The sequence below is a fragment of the Ambystoma mexicanum genome, chromosome 2p (genome assembly GCF_040938575.1).
Source record: "Ambystoma mexicanum isolate Mex_15411 chromosome 2p, UKY_AmexF1_1, whole genome shotgun sequence".
Lineage (NCBI taxonomy): Eukaryota > Metazoa > Chordata > Amphibia > Caudata > Ambystomatidae > Ambystoma > Ambystoma mexicanum.
This window is the reverse complement of record NC_090923.1, coordinates 1,071,004,758-1,071,032,572: the sequence shown is the minus strand read 5'-3', so window position 1 is coordinate 1,071,032,572 and position 27,815 is coordinate 1,071,004,758. Positions and strand designations below refer to the sequence as shown.

General features: G+C 46.3%; 1 protein-coding gene across 1 annotated transcript in view; it reads left to right on the top strand.

Moving 5' to 3' along the window:
- The first annotated feature begins 1,722 nt into the window (after positions 1 to 1,722).
- Positions 1,723 to 27,815, top strand: part of ZFTA (zinc finger translocation associated) — a 246,380-nt gene continuing 220,287 nt past the window's right edge. The window contains exons 1-3 of the mRNA XM_069645004.1: positions 1,723 to 2,169; positions 8,667 to 9,167; positions 17,731 to 18,225. Coding sequence (XP_069501105.1) covers positions 8,675 to 9,167; positions 17,731 to 18,225 — 988 coding nt within the window. The 5' untranslated portion in view covers positions 1,723 to 2,169; positions 8,667 to 8,674. The remainder of the gene's footprint in view (positions 2,170 to 8,666; positions 9,168 to 17,730; positions 18,226 to 27,815) is intronic.

The window sequence follows — 27,815 nt, the reverse complement described above, 5'->3', positions numbered from 1 at the left end:
CATAGTCTGCATTAGCTAGGGGAAGAAAGTAGTTGTGGAGAGCCGTCTTCGCTGCGCCATAAGAGGCATCTGTAGGCTGGAGGGAGTCAAAGATTTGATGCACCGCAGGCCCTGCAGCGTACAATAAGGTTGCCAACTTGCTGTCATCGTTGGTCTCCATTGTGGCCCTGAAATACATGTCTAGGTGATCAATCCATCGCTTCCACCTAGGCCCCAGGCTGGATGGAGGGCCAGACACATCGAATTCAGGGATAGGTTGAAGTGCCTCTCGGGGCCTCATCTGGGCCATGGCTTGAAGCACAGGTGGGGGCACAGGATGGACTGCAGGTGGAAGCTGGGCTTGAGACAGTGCCTGATCTGCCGGTTGTCCCCCGTCTTGATTAGCCGGATCACTCATGGGTCAAGCGCACAAGCACCCCTTTTGGATGACACACGGGCCGGAACTCACCCAGATAGACTGGCCTGTGCAGGCCTCCTTGATCTTCAAATGTCCACACCAGTACACAATGGGGCAGACCTGTGCAGGCCTTCTTGATCTTCAGACTTCCAGACCAGTTCAAAATCGGGGCATATGCTATGCAGATTAAGTAAACAGCCAGCCACTAGGATGTACATGGGCCCACAGTTAAACAGGGAGTGTCCAAAAATTGAGCCAGGGAGGTCTAGGGTATTTCCAGGGAACAGCAAGCTTCCCCCCAGCACCTCACCTTTACTCGATGAAAACCACCTTAAAATCGAAAATTTGGCCTGGATGGCATTCGTGGGCCCCTCCAGAGCGCCGCCATCATCCTAGGCCTCAGAAACAAAATGGCCACCAGCCGCGTGGTCCACACCCTCTCCGCGGCATAGACCGAGTCGATTCCATCCCTCGTTCCACATAAAAATTGAACTTATGTTTACTGCCGGGCCCGGGCGTGACTCCAGTCTCATCGCCACTGTTGTGGGGCACTCTGTACCCCCGGGATGTTCCGTGAGCTCTCAGCCCGCCACAGACTAACCCAACTAGACGTCCATTCGGTTCGGGCTACGCGGTCACAACTGACCGTTGGAGCACGCACCCTTTATTTAAAGGCACATTCGGAGTGCAACATCACTCCGCCACGTGCCGACGCCCTTAAAGGGGCAGATTTACATGGCTTGTTTGGGTTTGAATCATTTGAAAACTAATGCAATTGGGTGGATGGTTTATAAGAACTAAAAAAATGAAACGTTCTGGAGATTAACATTGGTTGGTAAAGACCATGTCCCCTCACCTTGTTTTGCACCAACTCCGCCTCTCATTTGACAAATATTTCCAAAGATCTTCAGTTTATAATTATACTTTTCCTGGTACTGGTAAAGCTCCTCCATCCATGGGACCCGTGTGATGTTATTTATGCTTCTATGGATACTGTGAGGCATTCATATTTTATCTACATATCACCCTTTCACCTGGTGCCACTGCATTATGCGGGTCTTGCCATTTACACTTATGTTTTTACAGTGGTATACATATTCTCCGAGTCTGCTGTGTTAAATCCCCTCGCGCGTGCTCCAAACTCCACAGCAAGGCCGATGTGTGTTAGAAGCAATGGATTTATTTGTACATGGCATTTTTATATTTTATTATAGCCGTATACAACATCCACATGTTTTCTTCGGCTCCTCCTCGGGGCCCTGGGGGGCTTTCTGGCTCTCTGCGCTCCGGGGCCCTCCCTTTGGATTTCTCTGCGGTTCCACCCTCACACACGGCTCCTCCTTGGTGCCGCGGGGAAGGAGGAGGAGCTATACTCTCCCAGGGGCCTGAGGTCTCTCTCCTTCCCCGGCTCCTCCTGGGGGCCGGAGACCTTCCTGCCTCGCCATTCTCCTGGCTCCTCCCCCTCCCAGGCCCGCAGTGGCCCCTCCTTGTCCCCCCCGCGTGTGTAGGGCCCTCCTCCATCTTTCTCGCCGCGGACGCCATACGGCCCTTGTCCCCGGGCCCCAGTTTGAAGTGTTGCCATTACCGAGAGGCCACGCCTCGCGGCCGCCAAACTCAAACGCCAGGGCCCCTGAGGGCGCGCGGGCCCTGGCTGCAGCGGTGGGGTTCCCAAACCGGGCTGCCGAGGCGGCAGTCCCCTCGAGGAAGACCCAGGCAGGAGCGAGACCCCGGAGAAGGAGCCGTCCCCGGCCTACAACCCCAGGAAAAGCCGGGTAGGTAACGCATGGCCGCTGTGGCCATCACACTGGATAAGCCGGAGGAACCGCAGCCTGAAGCTCGTAAGCGAGAGTTGGGGGCCCGGTGAGGGCGCAGGGCCAGACAAACAACCGGTCTAGAGGCAGCACACGGCCCGTGTGGTGCGGGCAGCGCCATCTTGCGGTAAGTTGCATGCCACAGAGAGCAAGAGTTTACATCCACACTGTCTGTCTCCTTATGTAGACCATGTGCCTCGTGATCTTGTTTCGACAATGCAGAAGATTAGCATTTCTAGCAAAAAACCGCTGTATTTGCGAGCAGAGCAGTCAGGTGGTGATGAGGGTTCACCTTGAACATTTTAACGTGTTGATTTTATGGAAGGCGAATGGTTTGTGTCCTATGCAATTTGGGTGGTTGTGAAAAGGCAGTTTCATGAAATATGCATATTTCAATTTGGACTGCAAATTTCTGACGTTACATTACAACAGAGTTTACCTTTTTGACATGTGGGCGGGGCCATGTGCAAATGGGCGGAGTTTTGTGACTGGGCGGGGCATACAGCTCAGGATTTTTGACTTTCAAAAGTAGGCGGGTATGGGTTCTCGGGGTGGTCATTGACTGGGGACAATATATACACACGACATAAGTATGGTATGATTTATACACAGACATTTACATTAGATTGAAGGTGGGAGACAGGGCTTCTATAGGTGTGCTAATGTGGTGGGTGAGAGTTTTGTCACTTTTGAGGGAGAGGAGATGGCGGGGCAGGCACGCTGGCGTTTACCTATGTTTCCAAAGTGGTATGATTTTTGGTTTCAGTCCATTTCTCTTGTTTCATTTAGTCTCAGATCCCTGCAGTTTGACCCTTTCTATTGTAATCTCCTTCCCCTGAAGTGAAGGTGGTGTCTTGGTGCCACTTAGACACCAAACTGTGTTTTGTTTTGGAATGCCACTGTTGTTTCTAAGCATTCCACTAAAAGATAATGGCTTATTAGCAGATGTAAATCAGCTCCAAGTGTAATAAAAATGTATTAGGGTAGCGGGTGATTACAATGTAAGGAGGCGATCGGCAATTGATAGATTTAAAGGCTAGGAGAAGACATTTGGAAAGGGATCGGTGATGCATGACTAGCCAGCCAGCATGGAGTCGGACAGCAGAGATGGGAGAGGAACGTAGAAAGTTGTATAGAGTGTTGTTTATGGGTGAAAGGCTAGCGAGAGCCTAAGGAGTAGGCTGGAGCAATTGTCGAGACTGCTAGTGTGAGGCTTCAGATGAGTATTTTAGTGGAGTGGTAGGGTAGAGAATGTACGATTTTTCTGAAGTTAAGGAGATTGCGCCTGGTAGTGGTAGCCGTGCATGTTATGACTGGATAGAGCTTAACATAGCTGTCAGAGGGCCACAAGGTTGCAGGCCTTTTCGGGTGGTCGTGGGCCAAGGGAAACGGATGTGGGGAGCCAAGGAGAGGTGGGGCAAGGTGAGCATGGAGATAGATTACCTTAGTTATAGAAGAGTTAACCATCAGACTGCAAAGTGCGACCCAGTGCTAGATAGCCGAGAGACAGATGTGCAATGATGGGGTCAGGGGGGAACGTAGAAAAGGAGAACACGCGTTAGTGCCATCAGTCAAGAAGGTCGGATAAACCAATGGAGGAGATGAGTTTATCAAGAGACGATGTATATAGGGTGAAGATTAGTGTGCCCAGGAGGGGACAAGAGGGTTTGGAGGAGCACAGGATAATTGCCAATGTCAACGCCATAAAACAGGCTGCGAGGGGGTAAAGATAGTTAGGAGCAGTAAGCAGTGGTTAAACATAAGAGAGGTGAGTCAGTACCTTTTCCTTGGAGTGACAACTAAGGGAGATGGATTGGAGTGGTATTGCAGAGTTTGTTCACCTAGTTTGTGATCCACAAGAAGACATACATGTTCAGTGAATTTGTAGTAATAGAGGGGCGGGGGAGAGACGGGCATATTTATTTTATTGGTCATTTGTAACAAGTGTTTCGAAGCGCAAATATATAGTTGGCATGGTTGTTAAAGATCAACAGAGGGCTTTGTATTTTTTACTTCTGGTAATACAATAGCTATTTTGAAACAGGCAGGGAATGCCTGATGCAAGAAAGAGTAGTTTGAGCTGTTAAGCGGTGACAGGGCTTTTATTGTTTGGGGTGAGCAGAACAGTCAAATGAGGCACAAGAAGGGGTTGCACACGAAATAATGGGCACTCATTCAGCAGGTTAGGTCTGGTAGAATGCACAAAGTGAGGGAGAGACACCATCCCTGTATGCTCCAGAATTCTCTCACTATGCCCGGCGCTCTCTCTCTTGCTCTGTTGTCTCTTAATTTAAATCTTTAAGGCATCGAGGCCACAGAGTGTACCTGTGCTGCATTCTAAGCTCGGCTGAAATCTATCTCCTCTTCCAGTTTCTCTTCCAATACAGTCCGTAATGATTCCCAACAGCCTATCTTTCTGCTTCCCTTTTGCTGCTGTTCCTCTTCCTACAATGTTGTACATCTGACCCTAATGTTGTCTGAGCAGGGAAGACAGATCCAGGGCAACATAAGAAGAGGAATCAGGAATGAGTGATGTTTAGAAGGGAGGAAGAATGCAGAGTAACAGGGCTTTTGGCTTTTTTTGTTTTTATCATGACACACTCAACCGCAGTATAGGCCAATAAAGCAATTATTGCCAAAATACCTGTGGGGTTTTTGCCCTGTTTTTAGTTGCCTCGTACCCAGCCCATGGTTACACGATTAACACTATCCGTCCCTTGGGCCACACCTGTCAGTCTCGAACACCATCACAGTTACAAGAAGACTATCAAGAGACTATATAATCAACATCTACAGTTTAAAGATTTTGATAAAGATAAAATTGCAAATTGAAGCAATCCTTTGAACCTCATTCTATCCACTTTTAGATAAGCGGCCCACCAGCGCTGCATAGGGAAAGTGGTTTAGAGAGATAGGGCCAGATAAAAACTTCTCTATCCCCTCTGTATTCTTCCTCCCTTCTAAGCATCAATTGTTGTACAAATATGTATAGATACCAATTTGAGGAGCTGATTTTGTATAGACATTGACAGGTGGTAACCAGCTACTTCTGTACTTGTCCTTGGCGGAGACAAATTCAGTATAATAAATCACTGAGCATTACATATGCCCCTCCTTTTAAATACGTGAGTGAAATGCCCTTCCTCTTCCTTGTGCATAACCCAGTTCTAACGACTGACAAACATCCAAAACAATAAATTGTGTGCGCTTCTTTCAGTGATGCAAACTGGCCTTGGAAGGTCGCCATTATCCTCTCCCGTAGATCCTGGAGGCATTCTTTTAAGTCATCTCTGCTGAGGGCCATGTCGTATGTTTCTTGGTTCTTATTGGCGCCTCTCAGCCTTTGCCTTTCATGAGTGGCAGTTGCCTCCTCTCCCGCTGCTTCCAAAAGTGCTCCAGTTGCCCTTCTTGGGGCGTATGGTGTGGCGTTTGGTGGGACAGTGTACCCTTTTGCTCCTGGCATCTGGGACTTGCCCTCACCCACTCTCTTTTCGTTGGGCCCACCTGGCGGCGCTGTCTTCTGTCTCAGTGGCAAATACCAGTTTCCTTCCAATGCAGGGTTGCTCCCGATCCTCTAATTGAGCAGGGCCAGATACCCTTGTGTACCTTCTGGGTCTGTCACCCATAGTTTCTTTATGATGCAGTCCCTGCTCTCACAGGCGGCCCCCGTGGCGCCGCATTGTCTCCTCCCTCGAGAGCACCTCCATGCAATCCTCCTTGGTGAAAGGGGCGGGGGAAGCGGGTACGGGTGTACTCAGCCACCTCTCCTGGGATTTTGCACACACTTGTCCTGCTGCTTTCCTACTTCTGTTCTGCTCCAGTGGGCTCTTCCTTGCCTCCTCTTGCTATATGAACTGAGAGTTGTCTACCCTTATGGCTCCTCCCGCTCCAGCGTTTGGGGATCTGCCTGCCACCACTCGTGGCCCTGGTCCATATTCTGCATCCCTCATTCGTTTGTTTGTGGTGTCCCGCCCTGGCCTTCCTTCCGTCTGCTCCTTGGGCCTCACCAAGCCACTGCTCCTCCCCTCTGCTGCTCCTCCCCAGGGCCCAGGATGCTACTCCACTCACCTCCCGGGTCCCGTCATTGCTGCCTCTGGTAGACCCACTGGGTCTCCCAAGCTTCTTCTCCTCCTTCCAAGCCCATGCTCAGCTCCACACCCTCTATGTTGGGGTGGCGCACGGGGGCCGGTGGGGTTGGGGAGGTTTTGCCCGCTTCAGACCTTCTCTTTGGTGGATCGGCCTGATATATGCCCGGATAGCCCTCCGAACCACCGCCTTATTGCCGGTGGGGCCACCTGCCATTCACCACCTTCAGGGCACTCCCCAGCCGAACAGCCGCACATCGCTGGAGCTGCTGTGGATGCCCCTCACTGATCCCCAATCCCGGCCTTCTCTTCCTCCAGCTCTCGTGGGGGGAGCTTCTCTGCATTACTGAACTGGCCCCTGCTACTGTGGAGGGTCCATGTCGTGTCCTCTCGTGGGTGGGCTCAGTGCATCATTTCTAGGCACGGGACGGAGGACAGGTTTTCATGCCCTCACTCGCCGGCAGCTATCTTGGAATCCATCACTTGCACCTGTTTTATATGTGACGGAAGCTTGTACGGCTTTTGCTGTACCATTGTATGTGATAGAATCTTATATTAATCTTACCATTGCTCTCCATTAGGAAAACCAACACCCCTGCTGTGGTGTTCTTTACTATTGTCTTCTGTCCTATCTTTGCCTTTACAGAGGGCTGCCCATATGTTAGACGTGGCACCGCCTCTGTAGGGATCAGTCTAGGCTGTACTCCAAGGCTTCGTCCACTCTACATGGAAACAAAGCAACACCCAGATGAATGTCATCCTTATTGGGCTTCATCAGTATAGTTTGAATCCCTAGGCAAGGTAACCTTAACATTTGCATCTGGACATATTCCTGTCGCTTACTGCAACTTAGTGAGGGTAAAACTAACAGAGGTGTATTGAAATGGCTGTGTAACACCTCCCTAACTATTTGAGATTGGCTAATAGATTGCACATAATCAAAACAAGTTTGTACATTATTCCATCATTTTTTCTCTTATGTACCATTACAGAAGGGCACCAACACTAGGCAAATTCGTCTTCACCCACATCCCCCCACAACCAAAATTAGAAGTTGAGGATTCCATCTGATTCTATTGTGCCTGAGCCTAAACTGTCTATGAGGGAAGAATGCATTTATACCCGCCCCGTATCTACTCCCGGTTTAGGAATGCGAGACACTGCTGGTGAGCGGTGGTAGCCCCACATATGAACCAGAACTTCTTTGCAGGCAGTCAAAGCTTATGATGGCAGAGCATTTGGGCTATGACATTTCTTTTTCGTCCTTAAACGGAAATCTGGACCCAAACAAATAAGACTGAATTGAGTTCCTTATCTATTCTGAGCTTTAGGAAGATCAAATGTTAAATGAGTAGGGTACCTTTGGAAGTACACCTACTGCCCAAAGGCATTTTTCTCCCCGGATGAATTTCACTCTGAATGGAGAGTGCATTCGGGTGCTCACTGATGGTGTTCATCGCATAATTGCCTTCTCGGTCATATACAAATATTTGTTTCTTGTGGCAAGGTGTTGTAATGGATGTGGGTCTGTTTTACAAGAGTTTGTATTGAGCGACATTATGTAAGCGGTCAGTCTTGATATCACTTAGGGTAACCTGTTGTATTGGTTATCCAAGGCTCCTTTTTTGTTGTTGACTACTCTAGATATGTGTCCTGGAGTTTGTGGCATGGACCTATGGATTGTATCCATCTGTGTCTCCTCAATGATCCAGGTACTACCAGTGTCAATTTTATCATGGCAGAAAGCTGGAGTGTCTTGAGCGTCTGGTCTGTCTGTACAATTATGAACAGGATCATTTGTTATTCATCTAGGAGGGCTGTGCTGAAATTAACTGTAGAGAAACACTACTGAACCCAAATGACTGATGCCTCTGGGGTTTGCTGCCTTGAAGAACGTGTTGCATGTAGGCTCAAGGTATCTTTCTGTGGGTGTTGAAATTTAGAACCTGCCATTTTTGCTGCAATCCATGGCTACTGGGATCAGATGAGTACGTTTGTACAGTCTTGTAAACTGGAGCATTAGACAATTTGTTTTGGGGGTTTTCTGACCCGTTTGCTGAAGAGGGTTTTCTTCTAGATGCAGGAGGACATTTTGTAGACTAAGAACATATCAGATGAGTGCACATGTACAGCTCACAGAGGCTTCTGCAGTCTTTTTGGATTTCGGTACAAGGAGAAGCGGGACTGGCAAAAAGGGAATGTCTGATAAAGGTGGAGAACATTTTGGATATGGATTGTAGGGGGAGTAAAGTAACAAGGGAGTAAGAGAGATATGAGTTGGAGTAAAATAGTAAGATCCTTAAAAAGAGTATGGTGGAGGATTGAAGAAAATTACCCCTCAACAATTTAAATTCTTATATTTTTCCCATGCAGGGAAGGAGATGCAGATGGACGGGACTACTTCATCTTCTGTGGAAAGTGAAAGTCCTGGCGAGGTGCTGCTCCCAGACCAATGCCGGAGTCCAAGTGGGGACCTTTCCTGGAGCTCTCTAGACAGTAATGAGGCCTTCCCCTTGCCTGTTGGCAGGAGGCTTTGGGACCACTGTGAAGAGCGGGCCTCTCGGCCGGGCAACAGCCGCATCCCAGGACGTGACCACCGGCGCTATTACCACAATCACTGGCGTCTGGAGTACCTAATGGACTTTGATGCTCGCTGCCACAGCATGATCTGTATGGTATGTGGCAGTTCACTGGCCACCCTCAAGTTGAGCACCATCAAGCGCCACATACACCAGAAGCATCCATACTCCATCAACTGGAATGTGAAAGAGAAAGAAGCTATTATCACCAGTTGGGACGCCCATTTGTGCCTGGAGGCGAAATCTCCAGGAACAGAGTGTGAGGGAGTGCCTACCGGCATACCGCACAGTCCAGGTACATCACTCGCATCATTCTTTACTATTGTGTGTCTTGCTGTTCCCCATTCTTGTCACATTCAAAGCACTCCATTCTGCTTCGGCAACTCAGGAGGTCAACTACTGGGAGCTCACCAATATCAAAACCAGCATATCCCAGTGTCTGTTATAGGTTTATGTGGGAACCTCCTGAAACACTTTAGTGTTGAAATGATCCACCTCATTATATAAGACACATTTTATGTTGTAAATACATGCCACTGACCGAATTGGCTTTAAAATATAAAATTGCACAAACACGGTTTGGGGTTACATTTTAAATCTTTTGGTGAGATGCTTCAAGGAGGACTTCTTGTAAATTGAAAATGAAATGTTTGAAAAGTTCACGTACCTCTAGTGTAGTGAGAGCCAGTGTTGCAAGTATTTATGGTTCACCACATGATCTTTGGTAAGGTGATACAGCTGCTTACTGCATGTGCATGGATATAAGCTGTTACAATGGGCTGATAAAAGAAAGGCAACCGTAACACTGTAATGAGGGTGTTTGGGGATGCTGGAAGCAAAGTTGTTCTCTGGTGCAGAGGGCTTTATGATATCCAGGGAAGTGTATGGGGAGGCATGGTATCCCAAGTATGACACTGACACAAATTATATAATTTGTAAAACCTTTATTGAAGTTGTTGGGGCTGGAGAAACTCCTCCTTTGCCCTATAACTAAGATGGGAGTAGTCTCGACCATGAAACGATAAACAAAACAGGCCTAGTGGATTCCTTCAAATCAAAATGGCCTATGCTAACAAAACCTGCCCCATCGCTTATACAAAAAGTTTAAAAAGGATAAATGTATGCAAAGAAAAAAATCAAGGTTCAAAAGAATAAATGTGGTTGAACCAGCTCTCCTGCCCGCGTTAGACCTCATGGAGTAAGGCTGACCCTGTAGGCAGGATGACACACTCTGGCTCGGTTTTCGACACAATGAGCAGTTCCAAAATGAGGATCGAGGCCCATCTGCCCTTCCATGTTAAAGTCCCTTTTCCTGATTTCCAAATAATGTTTCAACAAAATGTTCACGTAGGTCTCCCTCTGTCGGGTTCAGATCTCTCACAACCAAGTTCAACAAAACATGTAATGGGGCTCCCTTCCCCAAGCTTATACTTCGGGTCTCCCTCTGTTGGGCGCGGACCACTTTCGGATGTTGAAGTCTTTCGAATGTGCGCGGCTTTCTTTACAGACCACTTTGACTCAAAGTTCATGCTTTAACTTTCACTCTCCCCTTTTTTAGGAGTTAATCTCGCTTACTTCACTTTTGCTGTTTATTTGCTTTATTGCTTCAAACAATGTACCTTTCACATAGACTTTCGAGTGGGCTACTTACGCTAATTAGTTTCGCTCATATCACAGCTGTCCTTACTTCAAAGTTCCTTGACAGGTCTGCCTTTCTTTGCGTCTCATCCACACGCGTTCAGCCTCCACTTGCGATTTAATGTTGATACTTCAAAATTTAACACACCTCATTCTCTCAGGTCGCTTGCCAACTCAACGGCTGTGTGCGTTTCTTGTGGTTTTAAGATTTCCAAATCATGAGTGAAGGTTAGTACGACAGGCTTGGCCTCGCCTCTCCAACTCAGCCGGCCACTGGGTAGGGTCGCTGGCGTCCTTGAAACATAATGCAGCCTTCTGGTGCGGGATCTGGCCTCCTCTACGTGTCTTTCGTGGCCTGTCGAAGGCAACAACCTCCAGTAGGGAACTCTTGGGGTTTTCAACCCTCTGCTCTCATCCCTTGGTCCGTCGCTCTGCTCCAGTATGTCTGTCTTTGTCCAGAAGTTCTGTTCGTACTCTTGTTCCGCCTTGCTCAGAGTGTGTCTCTAGGTTCTGTCTTTAATTCGTGTAAGCAGAGCTAATTGGTATCAAGTGTATGCACTTAGAGTTAAGTGCCTGACTTTTGCCTGACCCGATTTAGCGGGACATGTCCAGTACGATGTGTGAAAGTTAATGTTGTTACTCTGTAACCCTCTTCCTCGACCCAGTGTTTGTGTAAAAATGGGGTGGGGGAGTTGGGACCTTGGAGTATCCTAAAACATAGGATAGGTTAGATTACCAAAATAGGGGGGAATACCGCATCTCACGATTGGCTGCCTCACCCCCGCTCCTTGAGGACCCCTCACCCAGGTGAGCCTCCCACACTGGCCCACCACCAGGAACTGGATCCAAAAGCGATGGCGGTGTCCTGGCCACCTGGATGACAAGTCCCAGAGGACTAGCGGGTGATACCCTCCTTTGGTTACTCACATACCCTTCCCCTATGCTAGGTGGTTAGATTTGTTCTTCTCCGAAGTCCGCTAGTCTGAGGGCCTCTGGAGAGGACAAGTGGAAATTCTATCTAGGGAGTCTCGCTGTTACTCACCACGTTGGACGGTGGTCTGTGACTGCTCAATATGCGTGGTGGATGCGAAGAAGTATTGATCCGACTCAAACTCCGCCTCTAGGTCCTCTGATCTCGAAGAGTCAGGCTTCCTCTTAGTGAGGGGCTCTTTTCTGTGATGTACCCCTCAGTTGTTTAGGTGTATACAGTCAGAGCAGTCTATCAAATAAAAGAGCGGGGAATGCACGCACCGCCAACCCAATGCTGCAAAGAAATAGGAAAATGATTAGACAAATGAAATCGAGTTTAACTACAGGTCTAACTGGAACGACCGGTACCTGACTTAGGAGGGAGATAATTCTGTACTTGAACACCAATCTTGTACCTACCGAAAAGAGACACCCAGGTAAGAGTTGGCCCATGGTAGGTTATATCTATGAAGGTAGTATAGGATGAGACACCCAGGTAAGAGTTGGCCAATGCTAGGTTCTGTCTATGAAGGTAGTATAGGATGAAACTAACCTGAATTGGTAATGTAATGCAGAATAATGGAAGTAGAGGAAAACAAAGACAGGACAAAATAACAAACTGGGAAGTTAGTATAGGTAAATGACCCGGTCGGCACGAGGGTCGCACTAGGTCCGGGTTGGTGCATGTACTGGAGAGCGTTCAAATGCACTTTGTAGCTCCCACAGGTAAGTTCCAATATGAATAGTATAGTTCCAGAATGAGGCACAAGACAGGAGTTCTACGATTGGTGGAGAATCAACCTATCCACAGCAAAATGGAAGATAAGGTCTGTGTCAATAAGAATTAGGATATAGACTCACGTTGTTGATGTTCTTTTCAGTAGGTGTTGCCAAAAACTGGAGGTGTTGGGCTGGCAGTGTTGAAAGAATAAGCGAGGTCTTGATCATGCAGAGCGGGAAATTAAAACTCTGCCCGCATAGAATGGAGAACTGCGGCGGGATGGAATTCCGATTCGCAGAGTGGAAGTAAGGTCAGAGCTCCGCCCGCTTAAGGAGGACTGTAGCGGGGAAAGGAGACCCGATCCAACATGCGGAAAGAACCGCACGGGATCGAGGAGCCGGAATAACCAGGACCAGAAGGAGAATCCGAGTAGGCAGTCCAAAGCAAGAAATAGATCCGGGAACCAGGATATCCAACAAGAGCAGTTCGGAGGGTAATCCGAAGAAACCGGAGAAAAGAACACGCCACGGACTGAACTTCAATTAGCAGCAATGAGCAATCCATCAACCGTGGGTTTTAAACTGCAGGGGTGTGTGGTTTCACAGCACGGAGAGCACGTCCGGAGGCTGTCAGTTGACTTATCCGTATATGTGACAGTCTCCATGGCTACCGATAACAATGCCATAGTGGATTCCAGCTTCTTACAGCGTCTCGTAAGAAACAGGCACGCAATGGAGAACAAAGAGCTTTTGATTGGGCACGCAACAGAGAACAGGGAGCTTTTGATTGCTGAAGCGTGACACTCGCATATCCAGAGTTTCTTTTTCGGCTGGGCTGGTAGGGACTGTATGTTAACCTTAGCTCCCTTTGAGTAGCATATGAACTGGGATCGAGGGGTTTTGATAAACACACCGTCTCTATGAGGGTCTGTTTCCGTCCATTCCCATACCGGGGAGGTTTGGCAATAGAAATCAGATTGCCACCGATCGGATTGCCACCGACCTGTGGGTGTAAATTCTCTGGGTGGAAAAGTTGTTGCTTGAAGAAAAGAGAATTCTGGATAGTCTCTCCCTATAATAACCTCTTCCGGAAGTCCAGGGATAATGGCTGATGATACTAGCTGGGATTCCCCGGTGATATTAATGTACACCGGTACTCTGGGATAGATCTTGTTATCTCTGTGTACACCGGTGACTCTAACCATGGTTGCATGTTGTAGATCTGCTGGAGTGACCAAATCGGCTCTTATGGCTATCTGTGTACTGCCGAATCAATTAATGCTTTTACTACTGTCCCATTTACCAGAGTGCTCTCATATGTATACGCAACTGAGGATCGGCATAAACATATGCTAAAGTTTTCTAGATCTAGCCCCTTGTTCTTCCTATTCCTCTCCTCTTATAGGCTCCCCCTTTTGATTTTTGGGACAATGCCTGACCAAATGACCTGTCTCCCTACTTTAGAAGCAGATGGGCGGTGATGGTTTAATCCCTCTTGGTTCTTCTCTTTTTAAGTCTTCCTTACCTTTTTAATGTTGTTTTTTCTTTATTTCTACCCTCTCTTTCGAGGATCACTCTCCGGTTTTAGAGAGTCCTCCTCGGTCTAATATCAGGTTTTGAGAGTGGTAGGTTGGTTTTTGATCTTTTCTATCTTCATATTTTGTAATGAATGGAAATGTTTTACTGCATCTGAATGATTTTGGGCAGTCCCATTAGCCATGCTAAGGGTGGGGTGATGTAATTGCAATACAGCTTTCTGTAGAAAAGAAGGTAATGGGCCTCATTATGAGTCCAGCGGTAACCGAGGCGGTAAAACCGCCTGGTTACCGCCGGACTCGTATTACCATTCCGCCTCCGTGATTCCCGGAATTACCGGGGCATTACAACCCCGGTTTTCCGGGAATCACGGAGGCGGAATGGTGTTAATCCCCATTCCCATTGAGTCCTACGGGACTCAATGGGAATGGGGCTCATGGAAACACTGGCAGCATCTTGTAATGCAGCCGGTGTTTCCTCGTCTGCCTGCAGGAGGGCGGTGTTAAACCCGCCAGGTCAAACCTGGCTGGAACATCACCTCCCGCCTGCAGGAGTCGGGATCAGGTGGTCCGGAAACAACGGTGGCGGCGGGTTTACCGCCACCATTATTTTCGGACCGCCTGATTTGTAATGAGGCCCAATGAGTTGGTAAACTGTTCCAAGATAATCATTTCTACTAACTCCTCCAGAGTTTATTGCCGACCCACAGGGAGACAGTGTTTTTAATTAGTTCCCCTACTTCCAGCGGGGGGTCTCACAGGGATTGAATCTAATGGACCTTAGTTTTTGTCCATAAAAATTACTGGTCTGGCCTACTCTTTTAAGTTAAGATTAAATAACTGATAAGCGGTTTGTAGCTCGCCTTTTTAATAGAGGTCCCAGGTAGCAGTTCTTTAAGTTTTCTCCCCATCCGATCTGTTCAGCTAATCGCTCAAAATTTTAAAAAGAATTCCATAGGTCTTCTCCTTCCTGGTCGGGTTGTAATGTCCATTAAGGTAATAGGGGTCTGGCTTGCAATTTGACCAACTTCGTCACATTTTGTTGAAGGCGGGCTTTGGCCTGAATCTGATGGCGGCCAATTGAGCCATGACTGCTACAATATCGGCCATCATTTCAGGAGAGGTAAGGGTTCCCTCTGTTGGGTTTTCGGACTCTGAGAAGAAAAGGGTCTCAACCTCTTCAGAGAAGGTTTGAAGTCGTCTGACCTTTGCGAGCTTGATTTTGATGAAGGGGGTTTGGCCCTGGGAAAAAATAAAAAGGTTTGGGAAAAGGTGCGTTTAAGGCACTAGGTCTAATGAATATATAGGAGGGTCTTATATTTAATACTATTCGGTCCCACTGTTGCATTTGGCAAAGGGGCTACCGATAGGGTGTCTAATAGCACCTGGGTTTTGATGAACAAATCCTGTTGGCTAACTGGGATTTGAATTGGGAGTAATAGCACCTGGATTTTGAAAAACAAATCCTGTTGGGTAACTGGGATTCAAATTGGGAGAATAAAGTCTTCCTAATGGTGGATATTCGATCAGTATCAAGGACTTCAATAATCCTATTCTCCCCTTTGGTGGGATGACTATTACTAGCATGGGTTCTCAACTTTTATAAATTAAGTCAGATCCCACCATTGTCACCATTTGTAGGGGAGGCATGGTATCACAAGTATGACACTGACACAATGGATACAATTTGTAAAACCTTTATTGAAGTTGTTGGGGCTGGAGAAACTGCTACTTTGTCCTATAACTAGGATGGGAGTAGTCTCAACCATCAACCGATAAACAAAACAGCCCTAGTGGAGTCTGTTAAATCAAAATGGCCTATGCTAACAAAACTTTGATGCCTGCCCTATCTCTTGTAATGTATGCAAAGGAATAATTAGTTTTCAAAGGAATAAATGTGGTTGAACAAGCTCTCTACCCCACGGAGTAAGGTTGTCCTTGTAGGAAGGATGACACACTTTGGCTCGGTTTACGGGACAACGAGCAGTTCCAAAACATGGATTGAGGCCCGCCTGGCCTTCCACGTTAAAGTCTCTTTTCCGGACTTCCAAATAATGTTTCAACAGAAAGTTTGCATAGGTCCCCTTGTGTCGGGCTCAGACCCTTCACAACAACGTTCATGTAGGTTCCCCTCTGTAGGCTCAGACCTCTCGCAACAAAGTTCAACAAAACGTGTTAAGGGATCTCCCTTCCCCAAGCTTACTATATTTCGGGTCTCCCTCTGTCGTGGCTGGTACCACTTTCGGATGTCGTAGACTTTCGAATGTGTGTGACTTTCTTTACAGACCACCTCAGGACCACTTTGATTCAAAGTTCACGTTTTAACTTTCACTCTCCCCTTCTTTAGGAGTTAATCTTGCTTATTTCACTTTTGCTGTTCATTCGCTTTATTGCTTCAAACAATGTACCTTTCACAGAGACTTTTGAGTGGGCTACTGCCTTTCGCCGGTCCACTCCGTTACTTAGTATCGCTGATCTCACAGCTGTCCTTACTTCAAAGTTCATTCCCAGGTCTGCCTTTCTTCGAGTCTCATCCACACGTGTCAGCCTTCGCTTGCAATATAATGTTGCTACGTTCTCTCAGGTCAACGGCCAACTCACCGACTGTGTGCGTTTCTTTTGTGGTTTTATGATTTCCAATTCATGAGTCAAGGTTAGTACCACAGGTTTGGCTTGGCTTGGCTTGGCCTTGCCTCCCCAACACTGCCGTTCACCCAGGAGACTCACTGGCATCCTTGAAACACAATGCAGCCTTCTGAGGTGGAATCTAGCCTTCTCCACTTGCCTTTCGCAGCCAGTCGGAGGCAACGACCTCCAGTTATTATAATTGGTTATTTAGAACGCCCTTAATACTCAGTGGTTTCTAAGCACGGACCTGGGGATCGAGCCTGTGTTGCTCCACAGCATCTTGCTTCCAAGATGAGCATGTTGCCCCTGAGCTATCCTCCCGAGACAAACTCTTGGGGTTTTTGACCACCTACTGTCGTCCCATGGTCCATCGCTCTGCTCCAGTAGGTCTACCTTTGTCCCAGAAGTTCTGTTTGTACTCATGTTCCGTCTTGCCCAGAGTGTCTTTAGGTTCTGCCTTTTATTCGTGTGAGGAGAGCTAATTGGTATCAGTGTATGCACTTATAGTTAAGTGCTTGACTTTGCCTGACTCGATTAGTGGGACATGTCCAGTACGGTGTGTGAAAGTTAATTTTGTTACTCTGTCGCCCTCTTCCTTGGCCCAGTGTTTGTGTAAAAGGGGGGTGGGGCTGGGGGTGTTCGGACCTTGGAGTATCCTATAAAATAGGATGGGTTAGATAAATAAAATAGGGGGGAATACTGCGTCTCAACATCGGCTGCCTCACACCCACTCCCTGAAAACCTCTTCCCCCAGGTGATGCTCCCGCACTGCTCCACCCCCAGGAACTGGATCCAAAAGGGATGGCCATGTCTTGGCCACCTGGATGACAAGTCCAGAGGACTAGTGGGCGAGGCACCCTTTGGTTTCTCACAAGAGGCAATAGTAGGAAACCTTAATCTGGCTGTTGTCATTTTCTGTTTTTGTAACGAGGTTTACAGCACACCTTTTTGAAGAATCTATCTACACTATGGTGGCTTTTTCCACAAATGTGAATAGTTTACTTTTAATTAGCTGTTAATGTGATTTCCATATTCGTCATCAGTGGAACTTTATCTTAAATACATAGGATCTTTCTTTTAGTGTAAGAATTAACATGTGATGAATGATTCAAACACTGGAATGTTTTATACAGTTCTGTTTTTTTTTTTGTGACGTTTTACAAAATCTCCAGCAATCGGTATGTTCTACAGGAATTTTAGAAGCATGACCTTTTTTCTTTCTCCTTAATGGGTGGTGGGCTGTTTTTCTTCCCCCATCATTCCTTTTCTGGTATATCTTCCCTGATCTAAAAAAACACACATTCTTTCCTGCAGTCATACATTTCTATTGCAAGTCTGAGTAAATATGTCACTTTAATTTTTTCTTAGAGGATGTGCTGCAGGAGCCACTGTTGGGTAGCCGAAAGCGTCGTCGCAGATTGCCCCCTGTAACCAAGAGCTTCCGCCAATCAACAGGTAGAGGTGGTAAGAGATCACAAGACACTGTGGACTTGGAGCAGTACTTAAACGAGTCTCTGCAAAACTGGTTCCGCATGGAATTCATGATGGACTACAACAGCGAAAAGAACAAGCTGTTTTGCATGATGTGCGGAAGTATGCTTTCCAACCTAAACCTTCAGGATATCAAACAGCACATCCTGGACTCTCACCCAAAGTCTCTGGACTTCAGCGAGGAGGAAAAGAATATCATCCTTGGGGCTTGGAAAACCAAGGCAGTCTTGGAGGAGGAGGTGAAGAAGGTGCAGGAAGTTGAGCAAGTGGAGAGCAAGGCTGTGGTGAAGGAGGACGAACAGCAGGTTGTGAAAGATGAGAAACCAGATGAGGATGTCCAGGAGATAATGAGCACTGCAACCGTTTACAATGGTAGGTATAATCGCTTCTGCTGCAATTAAGAGTTTCAAAAGAGCAGTCCCTACATTCAAGGTAGAGTTCTGCAAATTACACTGGTAGTGTAGCCTCAATTGGTGAAAGAATCACAACATTGGCATACATATTGTTGGTGTTATTCCTTTGCCTGTCTTTTCTCATGCTTCACATTGAGTAACGCCAGGAATGTTCATTACCTGTTATCCAATTTCCAATCATGGGCTTCTTCATTATGTCCATAAACTTAGGCATCTCTGCCCTAGAGAGCAAGATCCCATTATAAACTTAATTCAAAATATTTTCATTTCAAATATAGTCAATGCACAATTAGCCAATAATCCATGCAGAGAGTAGATAAGATTGTGGGTCACTACTTGCAAAGTCACTACTATGAAAGTAAAACATTTGCAAACCATACATAAAGCACTTAAGCAGGTTAACCCCTGAGAACCATATAATACACTGCAGTGTCAGATGGCTCCCAGTTCAGTATTATGTATAGCAAGCGGTTTTGTCAACCCAGAACGTTGTTAGCCTGTCAAGACTGAGAAGAATGTGGGAATTCATGATCATAATTAATATACTGATTATGGCGAACTCTGATTACAGGTTAGTAACATTACCTCCTTTCATGTAGTCTTCTTTGTAATACATGACAGACTACAATATCCGTATGAAAGACTAGAAATAATGTTCTTACTACTGGTTAGTTGTGACATCACAACTGCTCCGTAATCAGTTATGTGCAGTGGGATTGACGTGGCATTCTCCCCTGCCCCCCATTCGCCAATTTCCGGGTCTTACTGGTTGTTCTGGCTCAGAAATTGCATATGGACTGGAAATCACTCCTCCGTTGTTGCTGCACTGAGAGCCAGGCAGTCGCTATGATTTACATATAGGGCAATTCACTGGTCAACTCCTGGTTACCTGCCCGGCAAAGTAAAACTCTCTGGAGGCTCAAGATGCCTTGGGAGTTGAGGCTCTCTTCACTTGGAAGTTGCAAAGCTCAAGTCCACCTTCTCCTTGAAGATATGTATTCGGCAGTTGCTGTGTCAGCTTGGAGTCAGGAATAGGAGATCATAAAAACTGGTGGGGACAGGGGACACCTTGGGACTTCAGCTTTTTTAATTTATGTATTGTATTGTGGTTTTCGGGCCCGAACCTCTGTGGTTACGTGGGGACTTTAAATTGCCCACCTGGCGCAGGCTACCTGCAGTGACGGATGGGGTGAATGTGGTGTTGGCAGGGAGTGCAGCCATTGCTATGCTCCATTGAAACCCCACCACTTGTTGCCTATTATGTAGCCTAATTGTGTGCAGTAGCCATGTTTGGCACTCGGCCTAGGAGAGTAGGATAGCTATGGTCTGGACTGAGCCTGATTGTGTAAGGTAGCCATGCTTCACATCTGAACTGTTGGTGTAGGCTAGTTCTCTGCTGCGCTCAGAGATCGAACTGTGCTGCGCCCCATGGTTGGTGTTTGGCAAGATTGTATGCAGTACCCTGTGGGAGACTGCACCAGCCTTGTCCTCTTGGCAATAGTTAATGCAACCGTTGGTATAAGCATGTACTACACAAGTTGTTAGTGACTGAGCAGCCAGACTTTTCTCGAGGTGTCAATGTGAGCTGTAGGGTTGCAACATACAGTGACACGAATCCAAATAACTCTTAGACTCAAGGTATCTTGGTTAAACAATTATTTATTAAAGTTGGTTGACTAAGGCTTCTTTAGAAGGGAGCAAATATGTAACAATTAAATACACTTCAAAAATACACACTCAGTTTCAATAAATCAGTGATACCCTTTTGGGATGGCACACACTTCTGACACCCTGAGGTGACCTCAATAGCTAGGTTACTGTGGACATATTAGAGCAATACTGAGTTTGGTGTCAAAAGGGTAAAGGTTAGAGGAAGAAACAATTGTTAACACATTTCTCAAAGAGTTAAGCACTTTTAAACCCCCAATGCAATGTAGATTAACCCTTTCCAGCTACACAAGTAAATGTGACTTTATGGAGGGACATATCAAAACACAAAGTCGCAGGTACGAGGCGCTCAGGGAGCCAGGATAGCCAATGTCAATTGAGCAAAGTCTAGGGAAGCTGAGGTTGTTCTTGAAGGCAAGTAACAAGTCTTTGCACAATGTTGTAGAGTGTTTGTTGCAAAAGAAATCGCTGTTGGGCCACAAGCTGGGAGGTTTGTGAAAGGCAGAGCTGCAAGCAACTCTACAAAAGGCAGTAAATGCAATTCTCAACTGAGAGCAAGCAAACTACACAGCAAGAGGTAAGTAGACCTTAGTTCACAGTACCTAAGGTCTGAAGAAATTGGTTCCAGCTGGCTTCTGTTCCTGCTGTAGTATGGCATGGAACGGATGAAGTTCTTGGAACTATTGGAGTGGGCGCGATCTCAAGCACCTACAGTAAACCACCATATTCACATCTCCACGCTTGCTCTCTTTTTTACACCACCACTCAAATAGAACACAGCGATACTATGACACCATTCGGTATAGCTGTTCTCATACCAACATCTGCCTCAAACCCCCCCATCACTCTAACTAAACACTGCTGGTTACACACCCCCCAGCCAGGCGTTCTCCTCAGGCCCAACGCAGCCACAATCGGTCTGGATAAATCCTGCCAGAACGAACACATACTATTGACCTCTGAACCACCACACCTACCGCTAAGAAGCGGCTATTTCACGAATGCCACACAAGCTGCACACATATCCGGTGCTCACATGCATCTTTGACTCTCTCTACTGACTTGAACTTCGGTTCCCAAGGGCGTTCAACCTACCAGCGCCTTCAGACAATACCAATGGGTACGTAAGGCACTATATAAATGTAAAGTAACATAACATTACATTTTGACATTACTGTACCCAATTTAAGCTCAATATATGTATTTTGAAGCAATCCACAGCGCCCACAAACGATCCCACAGGGGCCTACAACACAGAAATGCGCGTCACGGAGACCTGTTTCCCAGAGCAATTTTATGGACCGTGACCCCAAACCCCCTCTTCCGCTGGCTGCTCATTGTGTGCAAAGGAACCATCTGTGCTCTTCCGTGGATAAAGGCGTTTGCCTACCCCTGCACTCTTGTGGCCATTTGTCCTGAGGAAACGAAAAATGCCTACACGCCATAACAATTAACGACCACCCCCATCCCTATTATGACCTAAAACTCCTTCCTCATATATTCACCTCCTGTACTTTGACCACGACACGACGCTCTGTCCTTGGTGGAAACGGAAACCCACCTTCACTTGAACACTGAAACCAGAGGACACCGGAACCCTTCCAGCACTCCTAACACCTGATTATTAAAGAGGAATTACGTCCATTGCCACAATAGGTGATACCATCCTACTACCCACAGACCTACCGCCCTTGGCTCACCCATTGTGCTCCTTCCATTAATTTCTGTTATTATACTGCACATATCATTAACTGGCAGTCTCTCCCTTGAGCGTGAACTACAACTCCCATAATGCACCTGAAAACATGCCCAAACTCCTTCTCCACATGCACCCCATGTAATCCTTTCATTGTAATATGTTGATTGTTCTACCCGTTAGGTGACCTGTGGCAAAACCCAATGCTACATTGCATTTGGCTAAAACCTCTTTGCGTGTCTTACCGAATCACCTTGTCCTTCAAGTACTACTTCTGGACTAGGAACGGGGCAGGCATACACATTACCCACGATTATTTGAAAGTTGCCCAATCATGCTAAACTTCCCCCTCAGCCCAGCTGTATCACAAGCAAGGGCATGTTCCTTCAAATCCACTTGTCCTATGTGGGAGCCAGCAAGCCTGGGGCCGTTCAGTAGTGGAGTGGCAGCGTTTTGTCAGCCCATCCAGGTTGTTTCTTTCGTTGAAAGGTAGGATCAAATTGTATTCAGTTTCAATTGGAAGTAAAAACCAGGAAAACCTAGCTCCGAAACAAACATAAACGCTCAAAATACTTTGAAAATGTCATCATTCAAAATCCAGCCTCTAAACGCAAGGCAGGATCCAAATGTATTGAAAGATTCAGTAGGGGGAAAAAACAGCTCCAGAGCAAGACCTAGTGCTCAAAATGCATTCAAAGAGTCATCAGTGAAAAACTAGCCTTTAGACGCATAGGAGGAGAGAGGGACAAACTAGCTCTGAAAAACACATACACCAAAATGCATTGAAAATGTCATCATTCAAAATCCAGCCTGAAAACTACAAGGGAGTATGCACACGCGTTGAATGGATTAACAGATGGTAAATACAAGCTCCAAAACACTCAGAAAAGCTTAAAATGCATTGAAGATTTCATCAGTGAAAAAGCCTGTAAACAGCAGTACATTTTGATCCTGCCGTGTGGGAGAAGAGTTGTTAAATATATCAGGATTCGAAGTAACAAAGCATGGAAACCCAATACAAAATTGGAATCCACCAGAATTCGCGTTTATCAAAACGTGAGCGAAGGGTGTATTTTGAAGCTGTTTTTGTTGGTCTTTGGAACTTTTCAATACATTTTGTTCCTCACTAGTAGTTTACAGGTTGTATGTTGAATAATGGATTTTTCAATGCATTCTGAGCACTTATGCGTCTGTTGGAGCTAATTTTATCGTCTCTTGGCTTATCAAGAGGTGGTAATCCTTCCTTCTAGTTTACAGGCTGGATTTTGACTTTTGAATGCATTTTGAGAATTTCAGCGTGTTTTGTACCTGTTTTTTTCCTTCCAAAAAGCACAGAAACTAAATGCATAATGTGGCTGTAGAGTTGCTAGAAACCTTCCTGAATTATTTACCAAAACTGACGCAATGACATGAAGGAAGAAGGCAGCGGGAAGAGAGAAGGCAGGTGAGAGGAAGGGAAAGGACACAGGATCACTAGTGTCTAAACCAGAGAGCAGGGAAGCAAGTGGTTGAAACGCGAGGCGGTTCAGTGAGCAGGGACAGTCAGAAAGGAAGAATACCTCTGTGCAGCTGGTAGTTTCAGGGGGTGATTTGTTCACTCTTCCAGCTACGGGCGTCAGCGTCGCAGCAGGAGGCAGGGAGTAGTCTAATAGACTCTCACCTCAGGCTCACACACTCGAAGCCTAGCAGCACTCGTTGCTATTGCCGGCTTCCTGAAGGTGAGGAAGAGGCGGCTGGCAGGCTGCGCAGTGCACTGCGCACTCCAGGCAGGGCTGGGCCGGCACGTGCAGTATTCCCCGGGGGTGGGGGAGGAGGGGAACGCACGAGCAAGAGTTGTCAACAACTCTTGCTCGTGATCCTGCATCGTTCTCCTCCCCCTCCCCCACTGTTGTTGTGAATGGAATGGTTGGAATCCACCCGGCCAGGCCCGCGCCTGCTGCGTGCAAACTTCAGAGTCTGAAGTTTGCACGCAGCAGTGCACATGCTGCTGCAGAGCAGCACAAACTGCCAAACTGGGGGGGGAAAGCCATTGTATCCCCCCACACTTAAGATTGTGGGGGGTCCCTTCCCCCCTCCCCCCATTTGTCCTACGCCTGTGCTTGCCTTGCTCTTCCAAAGTGTATCTTCGGGTGACCACTTAGTATCTGAAGTTCAAAGAAAATCTGAAAACCTGGATATGGCAATATGTTGCACAGCAAATTGTGTGTTTTTGTTTTAACCGTTACATACATGACGATGTAAAGCACTGTGATGCACAAGTGCCTGGTTCATGCTATAAACAAACTAAGAATAAATATGCTTTTTTCTGAGCTATTATAAATATACACAGAGGTCTCCTCTTTCTAACAGAATGACCTAGGTACGTAAACAGGTTTTGCATAAGCCTGATCCACATGCGCATCAGGGTCTAGACCATCAAGCTTTGTGAATGCATGAATTGACCTATACATTGCTGCTTTACTACTGTCCACTATGGGAACATTTCTCACTAAAACCACAATGGTCACTTTTCCCTCAGTGGAGTGTGTGATGAATCACGGGATTCTTTCACTTCTCCGAGAGGGGAACCTTTCCTTGTGAGGCTAGGGACGTGAGCCCGCAATGCAGTATTTCCCCCATGGGTGGCAGTAAGCGGGACCTGACAGGGAGAGACTCTACCCTCTTGGGGACAAGGACTACCGCTCCACAGAGGAACTCCATAAAAACCTTTCTCTGGGACCAACAGTAAGATCAGGGATTCAGAAACCCCTCTCAGACAGAGCTAGTGTTTGTTATATGTGACCCAAGACTCAACCTGAAGAAATACATAGTAAAACTACCAAGAAGACGAAGAAGACTGAACTGGAGGAGAGGCAGGACTATAATCCTCCGCTGGGGTGCACCAAGCAATGTGTCATAAAAAGGGAAGAAGGCTGTCGAGGAGAAGTGAAACCCAGGAGTTTCAAATCAGCAGTGCTGTGGAAGCTGACAGATACCGGGAGATCCTCTGTCGAGAGGAGGCAACCAGCTGGCTTGTGCGAGAAGTACCGAAGGAACAGAAAACCGAAGAGAACAGGGCAAGAGAACTCCAAGAGAGAGAGCCAGTCATGAGTGGTGATGTGACCCGTGAGAGGTGGAATGTCCAGTCTGGCTACAACGCCGAGACTGCTGCAAGGCTGGCCCTGCGGAGCCACGGACATAAAGTGGAAGCTGTCTTGACTCAACGAGAAGTCCCTACCCTGCATGCAGGCCCAGTGATGCCAACCCTTGGGAAGCAATGTAACGAGAGCGGTGGGAGACCAAGGAGGGAACGTGGGAATAACGAGTACTATCAGCCTTCTCGTCCCAGTGAATGTCTGAATAGCGAGAAGAGTGAAAACTGTTCAGGGACTCAGCCTACTCGTCCCAGTGAATAGCCCAACACAAAGAAGATTGAAACCCCTCCTAAAACCATCCAAACTGGTCTCCATGATACGAGAGAAAATCAAGAAACTGGGAATCATTACAAAACTCAATTTTCTCATCTCAACAATACACGACGTGGTCAAGAGAATAATAACCATTGGATCTACTATACGTTCCCCAAAGAGAGATTTTCAGAGACTCTTCAGAAAAACCTAGTCGGAGATATTCAAAAGCCAAGGACGGTGAGGAGGAAAAGTTTTCAAAAGGAAGGGAAAGAGAAACCAGACATTTGGAACAGTATGGATACATTGTATGATCTGATCCAAAAGATAGCCAGAAACTACCTGAACTGATATACTGAGGCTGGGGGAGCCTCCTCAGGAGAAGGTTCCTTTTCCCTTGCTTTTATTGTTTTGTCTTAGTGGTAGGGTCAGTGTAGTTTCGTTTTTTGGACGGAGGACAGATTGCTCCGTTTTGGATTTTACACCTGACAACTAGGACCGTTGTTAGTTCTGTTAGGCAGGGAAATCCTTAGATTCGGGATAGTGAGAAGCCTTTTTGCTTATTGTTTCAGTAAAACTGCATCTCCTTCTTTTGACCTAGCACAAGTGCTGGTAGGCTTATCTGGAAGGCGATTTGCTTTTGTCTTACTAATATCCTTAGTCGTATTCTAGATACGACTATCGGAAGATGCAAAGGATATTATCAAGCACTGCAAAATCTCGTACTCTATTCTGCTTCTGAGAGCACACATTTGAAATAAATGGCAAGTGTGACGAATCTAGTGTATTCGTCTCTTCTCCCCAAGGGGGCGCCTCCCCACTTTGATTCTAGGAGGTGAGCCTGCTCCGCAAGACCCTCCCTAGCGGTCTGGGCAAATGGGACCTCACTAGCAGCGACTGACAAGGACTCCCGTTCCTGTGAGGAATTCCATAGATCAGGAGTCTCCAACCTTTACGTTGGCAAGAGCTACTTGTAGTTAATTGCCAATAGGCGGGAGCTACTGGGGTGGTGACGACCGTATGAGAATTTGTACCAAGATTATTTTTGGCCTGTTTATTTGCTCTTTGTACAAAACATGAATAACATATGCATTTACCATGATATTCATAACTTCATGAACATCTTTATTTCATTATTTTCTATTAGTAGCTGTCTCCTAAAAATGGTCAAGCATGTCCTAATGTACGAAACCAATTGGGACCTTCAATCCGAAGACTGACACTGCTTGCTATCCACCAGTACTCAGTAATCTATTGTGTAGCTTGAAACAGCAACGCCATTCAGATGCTGTCAGACCGGATACAAATTTCTATTTCAGGAAGTTTGCCTGAAAAGGGTAGATTCACAGAGCTAGGTAAACATAGTGGAGATACTCTCCTCGCCGTAGTGTTTGCACCTAACTTCACACCTCACATGGCAGATATAAATTCAGGACAGTTTTTAAAATATTTTACAACCGAATCAAGAGTTGGTGCGCCCTTCACAATTGCCAAAGTACATTTATTTTCATCAAATAATTAGCAACTTTGAAGAATGCCTCTGTAAGAGCATTTGCCTTGCAGCGTGTTGTTTACTTTCTTCTTAGGATCACAGACAGCTTCCTTTGGTAACAATATTTTCATAATTTGTATGTATTATTACAAAATGCCTTTCAATGTTACCCTTTTTTTCCCACTGTAACTTGGGCACTGTAGATTATAGATGCACATTTTCTTGTTACGCTGGAAGAAAAAAAAGGTTTCCCAGTCTGGATGTAAAACGGTACTTCTTTTGCCCTTTGTTGGGTGTTGTCTGCATCTGCGGCGATGAATGTGCAAAAACAAGTTTAGGAATATTTCAATCAATGTGTTTAAATTAGAATAAACGATTTTCTACTTTGTCAAAAAATAAAATCCTCTCCCCAATTCATGCAAATTACTCGCATGTCGGGCCACAGAATTCAACCATGGAAAAGTAGGCCAAAGCCTACTCTGTTGACTACCCTAAAGGTATGTCAAAATAATTGGCAAGATTTTAAAAAAATGAGCATGTGGAACCCATGTGATCAAGTTATGTGCAAAACAAGTGTAAATCGCAAGGCTTAGCAATTACTTTAAATTTGCACAAATCTTGTAACAACCCAATCAGACAATATATGAATCATTGCATTAACATTTTGAGCAATGTGAGTATGGTTGTAGCGAGGTGCGACTTATTGCCACCCATCTGCCCTTATGGTGGAGGCAATATCACAGCGAACAGCTCACAGGATCGCTTTCTCACTGCAGGAATCATGCAGGTAATTCTATGTCAAGACAGGAGGCTCACATTATGCTTCTCTTTCTTTATTCAAACATATGAAGGAAAGCTCAGCAGCAAGTATTTTATGCACCTGACTGCGAGCAAATGGTATGCATAACAAAGGTGCACTACAATATCAATAAAATATGAATAAAGTAACAAACCGGACCCGGAGCCTACACCATAGTTCACAATGGGTCACCAACATGTGACATTAGTCCACCAATAGGTACACAGCTGCCCTCATAACAGTCCTGAACATGATGTAACTTCCTCTTTCTTTGCTGCTCACAGCAAGAGATTAGTATATTCATGTTCTAAACTGTATTTACAGCGTAATATCCATTTATATATTTCTTTGTTTACATTATACAAATTGTCTTTAACATAACGTTATTACTGGATACCTGCATGACTGCGTGTTCATTGATGCATTTATTGATACGTTTTGCCTGAGCAGCGCCTTTCGCGTCCTCTTCGGCTCCCGTTGAGTTTCTCCGACGCCAGCTGTTTCCTGC